Source organism: Esox lucius, chromosome 6 (assembly GCF_011004845.1).
Source record: "Esox lucius isolate fEsoLuc1 chromosome 6, fEsoLuc1.pri, whole genome shotgun sequence".
In the NCBI taxonomy this organism is placed as follows: domain Eukaryota; kingdom Metazoa; phylum Chordata; class Actinopteri; order Esociformes; family Esocidae; genus Esox; species Esox lucius.
Window position 1 is genome coordinate 19666161 of NC_047574.1, and position 18288 is coordinate 19684448.

Here is an 18288-nt window from a genome sequence, read left to right on the forward strand (position 1 = left end):
ATTTGTGAGGTTCTGTTTTGATCGGTTTTGGTTTTGTTTGTTCTTGAATGTAACCTGTTCTGTTCGTAAATTTTTTTCCTTTGGTTTTGAATGTAGCCTATCCTTTTGGTTCTGAATAGTTTACCTGTTATCTTACGCAACTGTCGTTGATTACGTTCTCTATTTTTACCTGTGCTGTTCTTTGATTCATTGTGAAGTATTGTTGAAAGTTTGTTTGAGAAGTATTAAGTATTTTGAACAGCTATTTAGACTAACCATGTTTGGATTACCATATTGTCCTTAGACCATTCTTCCTGCCTAGCGATTTTGTACCTTTGCCTGTTGAGGATTTCTGTGTATTGATCGTTTTGCCTGCCCCAGAACTGCGTTTTGCAAAACAGTAAAACAATTGTATTAAAATTTTACTGATACTTAGTAGAGAATCTGGAAAGTATCAATAGATGCACGTTTGGGACTCACAAAATAAAATGTTAACAGATGTTTTTAATATTGTAAACGGGTATAAATATCAAATATAATTTGTATAATTGAATTACCATTGAAGTGGCGGACGTGTGTCTTTGATCTGAATTAAATTGTATCTGGAAGCATCTTTAAAATGTCCAAACCCACAAACTCCCTATTTACATACAGCTGTCAATCCAGGTAAACAAATGGTAAACAAACATATTTGGCAGATTAAATCTGATATAATCACTCATGATGACCTTACCAAATCTCCACCTCTGATTGGTTAGATTTGCTAGAGACAATCCAACCTCTGAATGTGTTCTGTACAATGATGCTCACTTTGAAGTCACAAAAAAAGTTTCCAGGATGATGAATTTAGACAGAATGTATGTAGTGATGGTGCAAAAGGCAAGGATATCCCAGCGCTGTACCTGTATGTAGATTGGCAGTATTCGGAATAAGTGTCCTTCTCTCTGGTCAGGGGGGAGGGGTGCAAGTATTTGGCCCTGGTGCACAGTGTTTTCCTGGGAGTGTGTGTGGTTGGGGGAGAGATGCGTCTGCGTCTGTCTGGAGGTTCCCTCACTTCCATCTTGTGTGTGTATCTCCAGCTGTTGGAGCATCTCTCTGAGGATCCGTAAGGTATGGGCATGGGGTTGTCCCCCTCTCTCCCCCATTTCCACCCCCTCATTCAGATTCAGGTCCGGGGCGACGGCATGTTCCCCCGAAGTGCTCAGCTCCCCTGTCTCCTTGTTGATCCTTTCCACGTCATCCATCTGGTTCTGACAAACAGACCGAAAGACGGTGTGTAAAGATGGATGGAGAGATTCTATTCACACCTCCATCAACAACTTAGAATTCAACAGCTCAGGGCGAGATGCGTGAGCATGACAACACTTGCCTATTTCCTAACTAGAATTGCAAAATGACGTTGGAGGATTCGCCGGAATCAGTAGCAGTAAGAGCACGTCACGTCAAGGATGTCACACGTCTTGTAGGCAGATTTACACTAAAACCAGAAAATGGATGTGATCGGTTGACTTAATGGCAAGGACAAAGCTTGTATTTTAAATGGGCTGAATGCTCTGAGTCTGAGAGTACATTTGACCAGAGTTAATGCTTCTCCCCATCCTAAACCCTGGTCTTAACCTCTGCCTTAACCATGATTTGAACTCTAACACTAAATCTTAACGGTTTAAGTTTTAAACTTCAATAAAGTAAGGTAAGAATTGGGGGCATAAGCCCAGCTATCTCCATTGGGCAAATCATATTCATCCACTCTTTTTTCTAAGGTAAGAATTTACCTCCTCAGTCCTCTTCACTACAAAAGTTGTCTGCTCAATCACTACTTTTTGAGATGATGGTTCCTGCACATCCGCCTCATATTTTTCTCAGAAATAAAAACCTACTGTACACACAATGTTTTGTAAGTTAATGTAAGATGTTGGTTACCTCATGTCGTGTCTGTTTTATCTTAGGATGTAGCCTACAGTATTCAAGTAGAAGCATGCTCAAACAAGTGAGCAACCACAGGAGTTTTATAGTTAGTGCATGACTAAACCATATGGAAAATAAATATATTTTTGCTATGCAAAATGTATGTAGAATATATGATGAATATATGTTGAATACATTTATCTTTATTCAAAATACATTTCAGCTTTTATTCCAAAATGTATTTGAAAATGTATAAATAAATTTCAGTTTGGTCCAAATGTATTTCACCGTCAACAATGCGCTCATTACAATTGTAATGTATTAAAGAAAATACATGACAACATTTATTTTGAAGCCCATATTAAAATGCATTTTTCAGGTCCTGTGAAAGTGAAAAGATTAATATAATTATCGACGTATTGATAATGTCACATTTAGGTGTTGAAACACATTTTATAGACAGTCTAACATAAACCTGGTAATTCCCCTATTTGCCTCCCCAATCAACCTTTTCTCTTTTGAGTAGTGGTTAGTGCGCCTGACTCCAGAACGTAAGTTCGCAGGTTCAAAACACCACCTTGCCGACTGTCTGATATATTTAGACATGCATTAAATACATTATTTACAAATATATTTAAGCAGCCAATTTCAAACATTTTTACATATATTTACCAAATGTATTCAGGGATATATTTTCAAAATGTATTCAAAAATATATTTAAAATACATGTATTTTCCATATGGGTAAAGTTTGCTAAAGTTTCACCACTGACCAGCCGTTCCGTAGCTACTGATAACCAGTTTGACAGTGGGCAAGTTCCTTTCATATGGCCTACTCAGTCTGCCTCCTTAGCCAATGTTTAAATGAGCTATTTAGACAAAGTCTGTGTCTTGAATGTGTTTGGTATGCTACAGTACCAAAATATACTGTCTGTTTGTGTTATGTTTGTTTGTAAAAGCCTATTGTTACAAGTTACAACAGATGTGTTTGTTGTAGTCTAAAACATGTTGAATGTTTGTTGAAAGAGGTGCAGGGTTTTAATTTCTGTGGTCCCAATAACGCTCAGTAGGTAGAGCATGGCGACATGGTTGTGGGTCCAGGAACCAAATGTGGCCAGTACAAAAAACTATGAAAATGTATTCATTCACAAGTCTAAGTCGATCTGGATAACAGTTTGCAAATTAATTTAAATGTTCAGAATGCAATCTGCACATGTGCAGAAGCTTCTGGATCTCTAGTGCCAGAAAGGTCAGGAAAAAACTGAATCCATGGACACTGTATAGAAATACAAAGGGTGAAGGGTTAGAATCAAATGCAACAAAGACTAATTTCTTGGAATCAGCTTCCTGTTTTAATCATTCAGAGTTTGGATTACTGATGCTTTAATTTCAGAAAAATGTAGCGATTTGTGACATCACTGACTAATCTGTTTACAACACATGCTAGTCTCACACAGGCAAGGGCACGTGGAAAACACACATATTTTACTTCATACTTATTCCTTGTGAGGAAGCCAGTAATTACACCCAGTTAAAATCCTATTTTCCCTAACCCCATATCTATATCTTCGCCAAAAACAGCCTGCTGATTTTTTACTTGTTTAATGATCCTTTTGGGTATTTTCATTCCTGAAAATGTTTGTAAAACCTGGATTGACACACAGACTGCCACTTCCTGTCAGCAGTTTACAATCACATAGGAATGTAATTGTTGTCTTGTGATGAAACCCTGGGCTTGGGTTGCTGCAGGGGAAGGAAAATATGACTGCCTTTGTTTGCAATTCACCAGGTTGCAATGTGTCTGTGTGTGTGTGTGTGTGTGTGTGTGAGAGAGAGATAAACCTTGTGAGCAGTGTTTAGGAACTATGTTCTGTCTGTGAACTTAACAGAGTAATAAATAATTACATCCAGTTAACACAGCAGAGCAGAATAACTTGCTGATAAAGTCCTGTTAGACATTCCAACCTCTGAGACCGTCACCAGCAGTTTCACTTATTATAAAGTTAATCTGAAAAACCATGTGAGAGGGACCAAGTGCCATTCATTTTCTCTAGTCCTCTCTTTATGTTTCTATCTCGTTCCTCATAGCATGACATAACTGGTTTGTGTTAACAGTGTAGCTTTATTTAGTTGAGGAGAAACATTTGTTAATGAGAATATTACCCTGTTCATCCAAACACAAATCTCTCTATTATACAACCTCTCCCAAATGGAACATCAGCCCAGGACCCTGACAGCCAGACAAGTGGGGGAAAGCCTGATAAACATACTGTAGCTGCACCTACCTTGGGTTTTGTGAGACTCATCTGTGAGTCCAGTGGCAGTCAGGGAGCTGTGGAATCCAAACAACGGGTCACCCTCTTTCCCTTTCTCTCTTCCCATGTCAGTGTGTGCAGGCTTGGACAAGTCTGGACATACTACACGGCCCTAATCGCACCAGTTAGTGAGTCTGTACCCTCAAACCTCTCTCAAATGTGTGTCCTCCTCCACACTACACTAGCCCCCGGAGTAATCTGCAGAGAGTGAGAGAGACGTGTGATTTGAACTTTGATCAACGAGCAGCTCCCTCTTACAACAGGGCTAGGTCATGTGGCTCACATCCGAGGAGCCGAAAGCAGAAGTGAAGAGCGATGTTATTCTGGTAACTATGGTGGCCCCTCCCACCTCTCTTCTCACTCTGACTGCAATGGCTTTTAATAGACCCATGGTGTTACTCGTGTTGACAATGACATTTTGGAAGCAGGGAAAATGTGTTTCCAAACATCAAATAAAGGTTAAATAAAATTTTACTAATAAAGGCAGTTTAACACACTTCTGTGACCATGGCATTTAAAAAAGGATTTACTGTACCTAACATCAAGGGTAATCAATTTGTATAAACGAGTAGTGATGCACTTCCATCACATATTGGCTATCCTTTAGTATTATTAGCTCTGTATATGAAGAATGCCACTAGTCCTATCAGACAGCACCATCTTGTGGTCGGTAACTGACAAGTGAGAAAGTACCGATTAAAATTAAAACCCAGGACTCTGGTCAGTACAAAACACACTTATATACAATTTTGAATAGAATTTAAAGGAAACTGTATTAGAGTTTAACAAAAGTATACATGTTCTCCCAAATGAATGATACAGGCTCATCACTCTGCTTTTGCCAATACAACTATCATGCTTTACTAATGAATCTCAGTTGATTAACAAAGCCAGTGTAATTAGTCCTATCCAGGTAAAAGTTAGGGGGCCCAGCCAAATGACTTAATTGGAATTGCCCACGCATTTAATGGCAAGATCTAGATTATTTAGTATGATAAACACCTCCAATGTGTTCTTTTATCCAGGCAAGGTCACTCAGGTTAGCATAAGACCCTAGCACAGACCAGAAAAAAAATAAATAGAGATTTAGCTTTAAGGGCAACATCTCAGTGTTTAAAGACAACATGAAATTAAAATTAACAACTGCCTACTGTTATTTTACATTAAAGTTATCTCAGTAACAGCTAACATACTACTGGAGCTATTTCATCTTGTACATGTCACATGTCAAAATACATGCCTATGTTGCGCCTAATGTCAAAATAACGTGGTGTCTTTCACGATTTCACTTCACATATGGAGGAGGCTACATCCTTGCACACTAACTGGTAGGGGCCACCGAAGTGTGTAGCCCCAACACGCTTGATTATTTTCGGTCCATCAGCTTTCAGACACACATTAACACCCAAATGGAGGGCCGAGTGGAATTTATCCGTCGTTCTTGAACCGTCCCATGTCAACTATTAATACACATAGCAAGTGTTTGTATTAAACATTACAAACCTACTGTATTTTCTCTGAGTTTATCCTTTAAATGACAAACTAGTCTGGTCTTCTTTTTCGGGAAGCTCCCATGTCGACAGGTATAGAATGTTGACACGATTCATACACTGATCTGCCCGTGAGGCTTGACAAAGTAACGTGCCTTGAATGGCTACAGTTTCCAACTTGGCTTTTATTCGACAAAATTAGAACCCACAAATTACTACCAAAATGTTTTTCATTTTAAATACCGTTTTTAATTAAATAAAACCACATTGATGTGAATTCAAGAGCGGTCCCAATCATCGGGTTTATTTCTGGGATCACATGTTGTAATGACGGACTCTGATAGCCAGGTCACATGAGTCTCTCTATCCAATCAGATGGCTTAGGCGGGGTTTGTGGGTTTGCCCTGACCACTGCGGCGCATTCATTTTATCACAATAAAAAATACTCTTAAGCCTATGATCTCTTGTAAATCACCTGTGAATGTTGATAAATGTATTTATTCACTGCCTAATTGTCACACGACAGAGGTCATATTTTTTATCTTATCATGCATCCCATGACTAGTGCCGACGGGGACATATTTGACTGTATCCAGCGAGGGAACATAGATCAATGTGCACATATCATTCAACATGATCGATCTGTACTCAAAGAAAAAGGTAAGGCCTGGCTATGCATTTCAGACTATGCATGCATCTATAGTTACGTAACGTAATGTAGACACATTTGGAGAATGTTATGCTTATGGCCTACAATGTACAACGCTATAATGACACTTCCGGTAGTGTGACTTAACCATCCTACCGTTATTCCAGGGAATTTGAAATTCTCTTTTTAAATACATGTTGAATTATAAGCATGTCAGGCTGAGGTGTCGGTCGTCAGAGCATTCCACACAGCTACTGCAATGCTATATCCAATATATTTAAGCAATTATGCACGAGGGGCTGTGGGATTTGGCCAACATACCACGGCCAAGAGCTGTCATTTAACTCGCGTTAAGTAACATAAGACAAACCCCGAGATGCCTTGTGCTCTTATAAACTGCATTATCTAGACAATTAGAGTATATGTGATGTCATACCAGAGGTATACGATCTCATATACCACAGATAATAGCAAATCAGCTTTCAAGATTCGAACCAATCCGTTTATAAATGTCTGTAACCAGCAGCATATTATGATATTGCTTAATAACCAATTTTATTATCGTATCACTGGCCATGTTATTTTAATCATGCAAAATGCCTAGTTGTTTGAGTCATATTCCAGTTCCAGAATGCTTTTGCACCAACTGTCCTTGAAGGTCTGCTGCTGACAGCTGATGCCTGCTATTGTTATTGGTTCACTGATGAAGAGATACAAACTCATTCAGCTTCAGTGATTTGAGGTGGCTGTTTCCTGTGACTACATTACATGAAGTCACAACTTCTAAGGTGAACGTAATTTAAATACAGTTGTGCTCATAAGTTTGCATACCCTGGCCGAAATTGTGACATTTTGGCATTGTTTTTGAAAATATGACTGACAGTGCAAATATTTTTTTAATCATATGAAGCCATTTATTATCATATAATAGTTTGTCTCCTTTTTAAAACATATTACAGAAGTCACCCAAATAGCCCTGAACAAACGTTTACATCCCCTTGAATGTTTGGCCTTGTTACAGACACACCAGGTGACACACACAGGTGAAAATGGCAATTAAAAGTCAAAACTGCCAGAAGAATTGTACGGGATACAAAGAAAAACCCACAGGTATCCTCAGGAGAAAAACAGGCTGCTCTGGAAAAAGACGGTATGGTTGTTTCGAGGAGCACAATACGACGATACTTGAACAAAAATGAGCTGCATGGTCGACATGCCAGAAAGAAGTCTTTACTGCGCCAATGCCACAAAAAAGCCCAGTTACATTATGCCCTACAACACCATGACACGCCTCACAGCTTCTGGCACACTGTCATTTGGTGTGACGTGACCAGAGCATTATGGTCACAACCATAAGCACTATGTTTCGAGAGAGGTCAACAAGGCCTATAGTGAACAGAATACTATCCCCACTGTGAAGCATGGTGGTGGCTCACTGATGTTTTGGGGGTGTGTGAGCTCTAAAGTCATAGGGAATCTTGTAAAAAATCCTGGCAGACAATTTGGCACATGGGCGCTCTTGGACATTCCAGCACGACAATGACCCTAAGCACAAGGCCAAGTTGACCCTCCAGTGGTTACAGCAGAAAAAGGTGCGGTTCATGCAAGACGACCAAAGACTTTGCATGACCTGGAGGCATTTTGCCAAGACGAATGGGCAGCTATACCACCTGCAATAATTACCACCTCATAGACAACTATTACAAAAGACTGCAAGCTGTCGTTGATACGCTGTACTAAGAACTAAGGATATGCAGACTTTTGAACAGGGGTCAGATTATTTTTTACTTTGTTGCCATGTTTTTTTTTATGATTGTGCCATTCTGTTATGAACTACAGTTGAATGTGAATCCCATAAGAAATAAAAGTCGTGTTTTACCTGCTCACTCATGTTTTCTTTACAAATGGTCCATACAGCTCCTGAAATAATTAAGAGACCACTGCACCTTTTTCTTTCCTTTTAAAGGAAAGTTTTGAGTGAGGCACAGAAGTGTTCAATTTGCAGTGGTCTCTTAATATTAACCCTTCTGTTCCTCACTCAAAACCTTCCTTTTCGACTTTTTTGAAAAAGAAAGAAAAAGGTGCAGTGGTCTCTTTTTTCCAGAGCTGTATATTACCAGTTCTCCAAGGGTATGCAAACTTTTGTGCATAATTGTATTTGGCCTACACTCTTAGAAAAAGTTCTTCATCTGTCCCTACAGGAGAATCCCTTTCCAAAAGATATGTTTTTGGTTCCAAAAAGACTATGTAGAATCTTCAGTGGAAAAGGCTGCAACTAAACCAGATGTTTTTTTTCCAAAGGGTTCTGCTATGGAGACAGCTGAAGAGACATTTTAGGTTTTAGATAGAACCTTTTGGTGTATGGTTATCAATGTTTTTAGGTTGGGAGTGACCATGTTAGTATGGTGGTTGACTCTCTAAGTCCTCTTTAAACACATTTATTTCACAGTGAGATTTGGAATTGTCTCCTTTTAACTCAGTCTTGTCATGTTGATAATAACTTTGTATGGGTCTGTTTGTAGGCTGGGGTGGTTTCACCCCTCTCCACTTTGCGGCCCTCCATGGTAATCGTTCCTTGGTTAACCTGATGCTAAGCAATGGAGCTGACCCTAACTTGACCTGTGATGCTGGAATGACGGCCTTCCACTTTGCCTGCAGGTCAGTTACACCGTCTGCCGATTTTGAACGTCAGTGTCTGGAGATTCGAACACGCTGAATGGATTCTACTATCTGTCCATATATGATATAGGTACTGGTAGGTTGGCCCCAGCAGCATTTAGAAAGTCCTGTGTAAAATCTCAGGGATTTTATTGATGGGAAGGTCTGTGTCTCTCCAGAATGGGTAATGAATGTGTAATGAGTGGTCTTCCAACTGAGTGGTACTGGGCAGCATTGTTCTGATAGCTCTACTGTTCATAAAGGAGCCGTTCATAACCATTAGCTAGCTTTGCAAATATCATTTTGTTAAAATATGCTGGGGAGCTTCACAGAGAATTTTTCTGATGTGCTAGAATTACACGCTGAATGTATACATGAAAAAGATCTAATGAAATACAGGTAACAAAAAATATCCTGCCTGGGTTTAAAAAAAATGTTAAACAGTGTTAAAGACAAGTGCACAATGTATTTTGACCCATTGAGAAGTTCCTGAGTGTTAAAGACAATTCTGCCCTCTCTCACTTAGTTACTAAAACATTTAATACAGTATGTACATAATATGCACCAGATTATGGTCAAAGGATAATGTATAGGTAATGCCTGAAGATCATGGCAATGCCTGTGTCTCTCCAGGCACGGTAATGTATACGTGATGCACCAGATGTTGCAACATGGAGCAGACCTACGCATTGTTGACCATCAGGGAAAGACATCCCTACACCACGCAGTTTCTGGAGGAAGCATGTAAGCACACACACATTAATGAACTCAGAGCTTTATAACATTGCAGCACATGCCAGTGACTTAGGAAGCCACTCAAAATTAAGAACGACACACACGTGCATTACTGTGCGTTAATAAAACACTATTACTGTGCGTTTTGTGGCCCAGTTTGGCGATGCAGTATCTGTGGGAGACAGGTATGTTCCGTTGGTGTGACGGAGACATGTACAATGTTACGCCTCTACATCTGGCTGCTGACACTGGCAACACCGAGGTGGTACGCTTCCTGCTCCGCAACAAGGTGAGAAAGACCACACCTACTTGCTAGGAAAGAGTCTGATTTCAACGGCTAGCTTATCATTCCTGTAGGGTGGTATTGACTTGCTCTAACTGTAAGCAGTCTCAATAAGAACTTTGACTCTGAAAAATCTAAATGTTTAATTACAGCAGGGTTTGAAAGAGGTGCAGGCGCTGATTGAGTGCTGGTTCTGTTTATAAATGTTTTTATAGATATATATTCAGACAAATATTCCTACTTCTGGGATTCAGTAGAGGAGCACCTCATGGCTCAGTATTGGCCCCACTTCTGTTCTCTGTTTTCATATATGAATTGTCACTCGTTTGCACAAATCCACGTTTACTAATACGCTGATGACAGTCGTTTATACATCAGATTTAAATATTTTGGCGATGCAATCAAATCTCCAAGTGGATTTAAAAACTTGAAGAAATGGTTTCTTGCTCATAATTTGGTTTTAAATCAAAGTCTTATATCATGCTTTTTGCCAGACCGCGTAATCAAAACCTGCCAAGAAGAGCGAATGGCTCTTCCTGAGTGACTGACTGACTGAATGATTGAGTACCCCTTGTTAAATGGTGTAATGGTTAGAGACGCTGCTTTCCACGCAAGCGGCCAGTGTTTGAGTCACGCTGCAGACATAATCAATGATGCATTAGGATGTGTTCAGGATAGACAAACACTTCGCTGGCTACAGCCTTCGGTAGCTACGTTATAGTCAGCCTAAAATAAAGCTGTTTACCATTATATTGCGACAATTTCTGGGGGATTTTCGAAGTACGCATCTGTGCATGCTTTTTGGGGTAATAAGCCTATAGATTACAACCCGTTGTGCAGTAAAAGAGGACGGTTTTCCACGATTCTCTCGTTTCACTTGACAAAATAGTTATATTCACCTGTATTGATAGTTATTGTATCAATGTCATTCACAAATGAAAAATGAGCGTTGTGCCATTATCCCTGCCCTTCAGTCTTTTGACCCTGGTTCGATTCCCCTCTCAGATCCCCAATTTTTGTCTCTCAGAAATATTTATATACTCTGTTCTTTTCAGCCATTGCACAACAATATATATATATATATCCACTCTGTAATATCATGAATCTCATACATTTAAAATAGTAATTGTATTACGTGACCCTTTTATATTTTTATATTTTTCTAATAAAATGAATGAGCCATGGAGTGATTGGAGTCATTGATTTCATTATAGGTACTTTATAGCTATGAGCTAGCCATATACAGTAATCTTTATACAAGAGTACACGTTAGTTCCGTTAATTAACGTTCTGTTGTCCATGTTATTTCAGCAAAAATGTAATGGCTGATGTAAAAGTTGCATTTATGCTGTTTATATAGCGTAATGTTTAAAGACACAGTCTGCCACATATGAAACCGCGGATAGAAACCAGACAGTGAAAACCACATTCATCCTTTCTAACTGCGGGAAGGCTGAGCTAGGCTTGCTTGGTTCCTTTTCTGGTTGATATATGGCAGAGAATACACTCAATAATAGATCACTTTTAAATGTGTGAAATTTATGGGACAATGCTTGACATTTTTTATTGAAATATCTGAAATATATTTTGGAAAGCATATGGATTATATCAGGAAAGCAAATAACTATAAGCTTGGGTTACTAACAAAGAATTATATAAACAGCAGTAAAGTACAATAAGAATTGTCTTACTCTGTCTATATGAATGACCTTAGGGACACGACTGCTCCTTCCTGTCCTAGACTATGATGACATCACTATCAAAACATAAGCAAGGCCTATGTTTGCATATCAGATGTAATTTATTACAATCTTTACAGATTAATTATTGGATTTGAATATAAGACACATCGTTGTACATTGTATGAATCATTATTGGTTGTCACTCCCTAACAGAAGACAACTGCCTTGATACCAATTTGTTTGTAAATTCATTAGCATAACATTTCCAGTATATGTGAAAGATCACATTCATTTGCAAGACTCACACTACTCCTTCATACAACAGCAGCAATTACCAATTACACATTTGTAAGTTACAACTTGAGGTTGGAGTAAGATCTTTTAAAAATAACAACTGCCCATTTTCGAATATTAAGAACAAACTGTGTTTTAATTCATTTAAATGTTTAGATATTTTTGTAGACAATGCATAAAGTAATTTTTTGGGGCATTTCAAATTGCAAATTACCCGAATTTGAGAACGATTGGTATTCATCGACAGTAATCTTCTACCAGTTGTTTAACAAATCACATTTTTTCTACACGAACAACCATTCTGGATTATGTTCAGTACAAATGTGAGATAGTGTCCACGACACATAAATGAGCCCCTCCAGGGTTCTTCCCTGTTATAGCTCTTGTCTAATTAAGTGTACTAATTTCTTATACCAGTCATATCAAATCACAGAATGGGAATGAAAATCTGCACACCAGAATGCTTAGATATTTGGAACATTCGTGGTGGCTCACTGCAATTGAGATTGCTGTCCACTGACACAGTGCTGAACCCCTTAGTGGACTTCGCTGTCCACTGGAATGGGGCTGAACCCTTTAGTGGACTTCGCTGGCCACTGGAATGGTGCTGAACCCCTTAGTGGACTTCGCTGTCCACTGGAATGGGGCTGAACCCCTTAGTGGACTTCGCTGGCCACTGGAATTGTGCTGAACCCCTTAGTGGACTTCGCTGTCCCCTGGAATGGTGCTGAACCCCTTAATGGACTTCGCTGGCCACTGGAATGGTGCTGAACCCCATAGTGGACTTTGCTGTCCACTGGAATGGGGCTGAACCCCTTAGTGGACTTCGCTGGCCACTGGAATTGTGCTGAACCCCTTAGTGGACTTCGCTGTCCCCTGGAATGGTGCTGAACCCCTTAGTGGACTTCGCTGTCCACTGGAATGGTGCTGAACCCCATAGTGGACTTCGCTGTCCACTGGAATGGGGCTGAACCCCTTAGTGGACTTCGCTGTCCACTGGAATGGGGCGGAATCTCTGAGAAAGACTGTTTGCTGACAATCCTGGAACATGATGTAGCAGTTGGCAGCAGATTCCTTCATCTTTTTAACGATGGATGCCACCCTTTTAAAAATGTTGTGTGTGTGTGTGTGTGTGTGTGTATGTCTTTGTGGGGTCAGAGGTGTATGGTAGAGACTGTGGATGAAGATGGGTTGACAGCAGTTCATGTGGCAGCAGAACGCGGCTGTGTAGAGGTGTGCTGGACGCTGCTCCAGAGATCAGGCTTCAGGATTCTGCATTTGAAGACCTACAGTGGACACACGCCTTTGGACCTTTGCAGACAGGGAAAGACGTTCAGGTGGGTCACATATCCTCTAAACATGAACGGCTTCCTGTTCACCTCTTTTTATTTTTCTGTTGTGTGGCCTGATGAATCCCAGGAATATGTCACACCTCGTCCCCAGACTATTACATGTAATATCCCTTTCATAGTTTTCCAAATCTCTGGTTTCTATTTTCACAGACACCAGCAGCTGAGCAAACTACTAATCCGCTACATGAGGGAGCCTCCCTTTAGCAAACCTGAGGAGTCCCAACGTAAGTGGGCCTAATATCTCTGGTGAGGCCAGGTTACGTTTGACTGTTAGAAATGTCATGTGTCATTGAACCCTGGATTTATAAATGTGTGTGTGTGTTTCCAGTTCTATACTGCTGGACACTGTTCTTCCCGTTACTGATTGGAGGAGCCATACTGATTATTGCTACTCTCCTGGGGGGTTACGGGGGGATTACGTGTGTCGTGCTCTTCCCCTGGCTGGCTAGAAGTATCTTCTCCCAGTTCCACCGCATGACCACTTACCAGAGGTATATCTGTGTGTGTGTGTGTGTGTGTACGACCCCACACAGTATATTATACACCAATCCGTTCAAACACTTATTGCTGATTGTCTGACAGCCAAAGCACGGATATGACAAAAAAATCTGTTATTATTGTTGTAATTGCATTGATAACCAGTTTATAATGATTAGGCCCCTCGAGGGGGTTGTGTAATATAGCTAGTGTACCACAGCTAAGGACTGTATCCAGGCACTCTGTGTTGGTTGTGCATAATGACAGCCCATAGCCATTTTAGCAAACACACTTGTGCCTTCTGGCTTAATGAATGTATTATGTTGTTCTTTGTTCGGTTACCTGTCTGGTTGCAGGTTACCAAACCCTGTTTACCTGGGGACTCTGATAGCTGGGCTGTTCCACTCTCTGGTCTGCTTCTATTGCCGAATACTGCCACCTAATATCCTTTCAGTGTGGTCTCGTACTGTATATTACAGATGGTCTCCTATGTTAAAGGGAATGTGTCCTGCCTGATATTGTGTGTGGCCAAATAAATTACTGTATGTTGTTTTAAAAAGCTTTGAAGGTCCGATGAAGACAAGTGGGTTGAACCTTGCTAGTGAAAATTACTGGATGTTGTAGTTTTGCTAATCTTTAGCTAAGTCAAAACCATCCTGTAACATGTGACTGTTTTTTTGAATCTTCATGATATTTTCAGCAGTTTTTGTTATTTTTCAATGTATTTTTTATTTGTTAAAATCTACATGAATTCAGAATATATTTTCATTTAGAAAGTTATTAAGAGTATTTCCATGATTGTGTTTTAATGTACAGTAATCGCAGTGTTATATTATAATTCTTTTGAAATACAATCTCTTTTTGGGCTAAGTTGTGTTCACTTTGCAGATAGAGTTATGTTCCAACCCCTGACCACCTGCTCCGACCATTCCTCAAGTGGCTGATGTACAGTAGTTCCCTAACCCTTCTCTGTCCATGTCGTATGTGGAATATATGTACTGTATTCTTGGTTATGTCTTAACCAGCTGTGACGCCTGTGGGGGGATGGTGTTCTGGGTCATGTGTCGCTGGTTCAGTTCTCTGTGGTTCTAATCCTGTTCTGGAGGGTTTTAACCCAGGATCCTGGGGAGCTGGGACCAGGAGACGCAGATCCTCGCTACTCTAACATATCCGACCTGCTAGAGAATAACCAAAATCCTCTGAGGTTCTGCATCTACTGTGAGGTGAGGAGAACTACTGTATTCAATCCACAAATCCATCAGTCATCTAATTCATCTTTTTTATTAGTGGATAACAGAAACATCGGGTCCGTATTCTATGTATGAAGAGCACTTTTAAGACAGAACAGTGGTTAGAGCATAACCAGTAAATGAACGTTTGCTAGATTGCATCCCTGATTCAACAGGGTGAGAAATCCGTCATTGTCCCTGAGCAAGGTAGTTAACCTTATTGCTCCCAGTTTATTACTGTGAATGAGATTGTGTTTTACCTGTTAAAATAAGGGTGTAGAGGTGATAGTTTGGACTAGAAATATGTTTATCAGTCCCTTTTGGGGAATAGTCTTGACTATATTGAAGATGCACTCCAAAGTTTCTGTGTAATTTTAGTCAGTATAAATGTGGCTCCAATAGACCAAAAAAGAAAATTTGTTTTATTATTACTCAACTTAGTTGAGTGTGACATCTCAGGAATGTGTATGGAAGAAGAAATGTCCCTCCCCAAAGTTATGTGAACTAGAACCCTATTTATTATTATTATTATTATTATAATATTTACAGAAATGTTTACAGTTTACACACATCAGCGAAGCAGGTCTACTATGCTTGCTGTGCATATGTCAAATTCTATGTTTTTATATGTATTCTCACTGATATTCTCTCACTCTATCTTTCTTCTCTTTTTGGTCTTCCTCTCCAGTTATTTCAGCCAGAACATACAAAACACTGTAAATTGTGTGATGTTTGTGTGAGGGACTACGACCACCACTGCCTGTTCCTGAATCGCTGTGTCGGAAGGGGGAACCACCGCCTTTTCATCATCTTTATCCTCTCCATGGCCGCAGCGCACCTCCTCTTCATCGCTACGGCGTCTTACCATGTGTATGTGGTGGTGATGTCCCTAGATGACCAGTCATTGGTTAGGGCTGTGGCTGCCCAGTTCTGGGTGGTCGCTTTGACTATAATGAACATTCTGACAATTCTCTGGGAGGTGGGGCTGCTGATTGAACAGTTTGATGCCATCGCCCTGGGTACGACGACATACTTCAAACTCTCCTGCGAGACGCGGCAACGTTCGCTAGGACACCGCTGGAAGACATTTCTTACCTTTCTGTTGGAGGGGAGGAGACGGTTGGATAATGGACATGCCGAGGACAAGAGCTCCATAGACATTTAAACGGCATAGACTCTAAAACCTGTGGCCAAATAAAGAACAGTGTGTGAGTTTGATCACTCTACTGTCCTTGAAACCAATGGCAGCATCAGTAAGACAGTTAGGCTGCCAAGCTGAAGCCCAGGCATTTCCTTGGGAAGCTCACACAGGTATTAACAACAAGTAGTTTGAAGGCCAGACTTAATTCTGAAGGATCTTGGCCTTAAAGGTAACCTCCTTTGATTGTCTTTTGGAGTGGGATCATATAGAAACTATATGTTTAATATATTAAATCTGGAAGACTGAATGCGCAAGTCTTGCATAGACTACAACTCAACTTGCCCCACTACTTGCATTGACTTACTGTTAAACACTATTTGTTATAGAAAATATTTCCAACATATGCATGTTGAGCCATAGTTTTTTGGGGTTTTGTGTGACGCTCCAAGCTATTTTAAACTGACAGTACTTCTACAAGGAACTAGTTTATGAATGACTGATGAATTTGCTCTTTCCTGTGAAGAATATTACACAGTATATTCTGTGGTGTCTGCTCCCAGAGGAGTCAGTTCGGTTTTACGTTTTAAATGCACTGAAACTGTGTTTCACTGGAGATAAGTGGTCAATTGAATCATTACCTTATGTATTTTTGAGTACTTTCCACAATACCTTTTTTAACCTTGGTGTCATTTGTTGTTTAAAATAAAGATATAATACGATGAAATGATGATTCCTACTTTCATGCTGATGGTGTTTTCGGTGCTTGTGGTGGGCTGAATTACTTCAGGTGCCAGTAACATTTTGGGTTCAAATGCATGTGCAGCATATCCACTAAAAGGTCCTTAGGTCTCTTGCATCATCACTAGTTAGGCTGGATGGGTTCACCATGTAAAACAACCCGTGAGCCTGAATGCCCGTAAGCACTGGTAAAAAGCATTTGGTTATCTCTCTGACCTACTCCTTGAAAGTGCTTCCGAGCCTCTTCAGTCAATGGCCATTAATGACCTGGATTTCCTCAATATCCCAAGAGGGCTATATTACTTGATTACGAAGGAGCATGATTCAGTAGCCATCAGAGTCTGGTCTGGTCGGTTAATGTATGTTGCTGAGCCGTTTGACCATTTGCGTCGCATGTAATATTTTTAAACGTCCTCTGTATGTCCTGCTGTATACCGAGTGTTTAAGATGGTAAAAAGCTATCTGCAGGTTGGGGAGGACAGAAGACCTCGAGCTCCTCCTAACATTAATCCTCATGGCTCCGACAGGACATTTCTCTTTCATTGCCTGTCTCACCCTCTCTCTCTCGCTTTCCCAACCTCTCTATTCACCTCTCGCATACACACACAATACCTATATCCATATTATAGATTCTAGGAGCAGCCATTATCATGACACACCGCAGATTCTCTGTTCCTGGTATTACATTCCAGCTTTTCCTTGTCCATTAGCCAATTAACTCAGATCATGTTAATTATCTCTATTTTATTGTTTAGCTGGTCTGCTTGAGGTTTCCAGCATCAGAGGTGAATTACACAATTGGTTGTGTCATGATTTGATTATTGTCTTGGAATAGAAAGCTAGTCTACGTTGGATGAAACATGTCTCATATTAAGTCTAACCAGTATCAAATGTTTTGTTTCGGATGTTAACCTCCTTTGTACACAGTGATTTGAAGAAAAAAAACGTGGTTTGAAATGTAACAAAAGAAACTCAAGTAAATGACTTAAAACCTGATCCATACTTTTTAACAGAACAAGGCTTTACCAAGGAACTGAGTATTCAAGGGATGTCTGGACCTCTTCTGCATTACTAATCCTCAAGCATTTCTCCGGCCCTGCTTTAACACAACTGACTACAAGAACAGGATTGGAAATAAATCCTGCGTACAGAGTAAGTACCAAACTTAATGGGGTTGGCCAACCCTGATGTAGACAATATTCCAAAAATACTGATGAAATACCCTAAATGTTTTGGTTGACTATTCAAAGCGATTTTGGTTTTACCCCAGCACATTCACTTCTCCATACTGACTGCTCACTTCCTGACAGTGAAAGAGGAGAGATAAAGAGAGGAAGCATGGTCACACAGCACATGATTCT

The 18288-nt window shown here is 40.1% G+C and overlaps 2 protein-coding genes across 7 annotated transcripts in view; one reads left to right on the plus strand and one right to left on the minus strand.

Moving 5' to 3' along the window:
- Positions 1 to 5817, minus strand: part of wdfy4 (WDFY family member 4) — a 63454-nt gene extending 57637 nt beyond the window's left edge. For 3 of the 5 annotated variants that reach the window (XM_020047425.3, XM_020047422.3, XM_010899231.4), the window contains exons 1-2: positions 4170 to 4445; positions 882 to 1229 (exon numbers count right to left, since the gene is read on the minus strand). In XM_020047425.3, the coding sequence (XP_019902984.2) occupies positions 882 to 1229; positions 4170 to 4190 (369 nt within the window). In that variant the 5' untranslated portion in view covers positions 4191 to 4445. Of the gene's footprint in view, positions 1 to 881; positions 1230 to 1348; positions 1457 to 4169; positions 4446 to 5702 lie in introns of those variants that run through there. The other 2 variants (XM_020047423.3, XM_020047424.2) reach the window with 2 other exon arrangements.
- Positions 5818 to 6080: 263 nt separating this feature from the next.
- si:ch211-223a10.1 (putative ZDHHC-type palmitoyltransferase 6) lies at positions 6081 to 16913 on the plus strand. 2 transcript variants are annotated; one of them, XM_034292538.1, is made up of 11 exons: positions 6271 to 6349; positions 6997 to 7126; positions 8861 to 8996; positions 9630 to 9740; positions 9888 to 10020; positions 13149 to 13327; positions 13493 to 13566; positions 13671 to 13833; positions 14176 to 14261; positions 14852 to 15042; positions 15737 to 16913. In XM_034292538.1, exons 3-11 carry the CDS (start codon positions 8926 to 8928, stop codon positions 16211 to 16213), a joined length of 1485 nt encoding a protein of 494 aa, XP_034148429.1. In that variant the 5' UTR covers positions 6271 to 6349; positions 6997 to 7126; positions 8861 to 8925; the 3' UTR covers positions 16214 to 16913. The 2 variants fall into 2 exon arrangements, with proteins under 2 accessions (XP_010897530.1, XP_034148429.1); XM_010899228.3 differs by lacking the exon at positions 6997 to 7126 and having other exon boundaries at positions 6081 to 6349.
- The last annotated feature ends 1375 nt before the right edge of the window (positions 16914 to 18288 follow it).

Coding starts and splice junctions, on each gene's coding strand:
- si:ch211-223a10.1 (XM_010899228.3), top strand. CDS start 6,238: ATGCATCCCATGACTAGTGCCGACGGGGACATATTTGACTGTATCCAG. Junction 13,328..13,492: donor AGACAGGGAAAGACGTTCAG/GTGGGTCACATA, acceptor CTATTTTCACAG/ACACCAGCAGCTGAGCAAAC. Junction 15,043..15,736: donor GGTTCTGCATCTACTGTGAG/GTGAGGAGAACT, acceptor CTTCCTCTCCAG/TTATTTCAGCCAGAACATAC.